Genomic DNA, 767 nt, shown 5'->3' on the forward strand with positions numbered 1-767 from the left:
AAAATTAGACTCTACTGTATAACCGAGTATCATGTTTTACTTACAGGCACCCCTCTTCTTCTGAAACCATGACAACCACCTTGATATATCTGTTCATGTGACACAAGTGTTCATTGTAGCGTACATTAGAGCTGCTCTAATGTAAACATGCAACACTACAACGTAATGACTTCAGTCAAATGTGAATTTGCTTATTATTTGATAATAACAAGCAAATGCACAACAGCAGGATTGTCTGTAAATAATGTCACATTTTAGCATCAAAAAAAGTAGTACGACATTAACTGAGAGACATTAGTATTATTTACCACAAACAAACAAGACCATTACAGTCACTACTTGCTTCTACACTGCATTGTAAAATATGTGCAACTGGGTCAGACTGGCCATCACTTTATTCCCAATCTCACTTGTTTACAGCAATTATAGTAAGATATTACAATTCACAATTTAAAATGACTTATTTGGAGGTAAAAATAGCATATATATATAGCACCTTTAAATTTTAAATTGAAATAATAATTATTATCCATATTATTCCTAGCCTCATGAGAACTTACATGAACTGTGTGTTTCTAGTTATTCCTTTTGCTGAATTGATGTCTGGAAGAGTTAGCCGCATTCTAGGTGTCACCCCCTTTCCTTAAAGCTTTTTGGGGAATAACTAAATGAAATGGGAACACAGCCTATTACATTTTGAATGGGATAAAGTTATAATACCTCAGGGATGGGAAGACAACATAAGGAGCTAGTTTAGTTAGCTAGTT

General features: G+C 33.9%; 1 protein-coding gene across 4 annotated transcripts in view; it reads right to left on the minus strand.

Moving 5' to 3' along the window:
* The window catches only part of grid2ipb (glutamate receptor, ionotropic, delta 2 (Grid2) interacting protein, b), a 40,689-nt gene that overhangs the window by 11,903 nt on the left and 28,019 nt on the right, over nt 1–767 (minus strand). For 2 of the 4 annotated variants that reach the window (XM_046069280.1, XM_046069283.1), the window contains exon 16: nt 45–89. The exons of the other annotated variants lie outside the window; for them this stretch is intronic. In XM_046069280.1, coding sequence (XP_045925236.1) covers nt 45–89 — 45 coding nt within the window. The remainder of the gene's footprint in view (nt 1–44; nt 90–767) is intronic. 4 annotated transcript variants of the gene reach the window in all.

Source organism: Micropterus dolomieu, linkage group LG14, assembly GCF_021292245.1.
Source record: "Micropterus dolomieu isolate WLL.071019.BEF.003 ecotype Adirondacks linkage group LG14, ASM2129224v1, whole genome shotgun sequence".
Lineage (NCBI taxonomy): Eukaryota > Metazoa > Chordata > Actinopteri > Centrarchiformes > Centrarchidae > Micropterus > Micropterus dolomieu.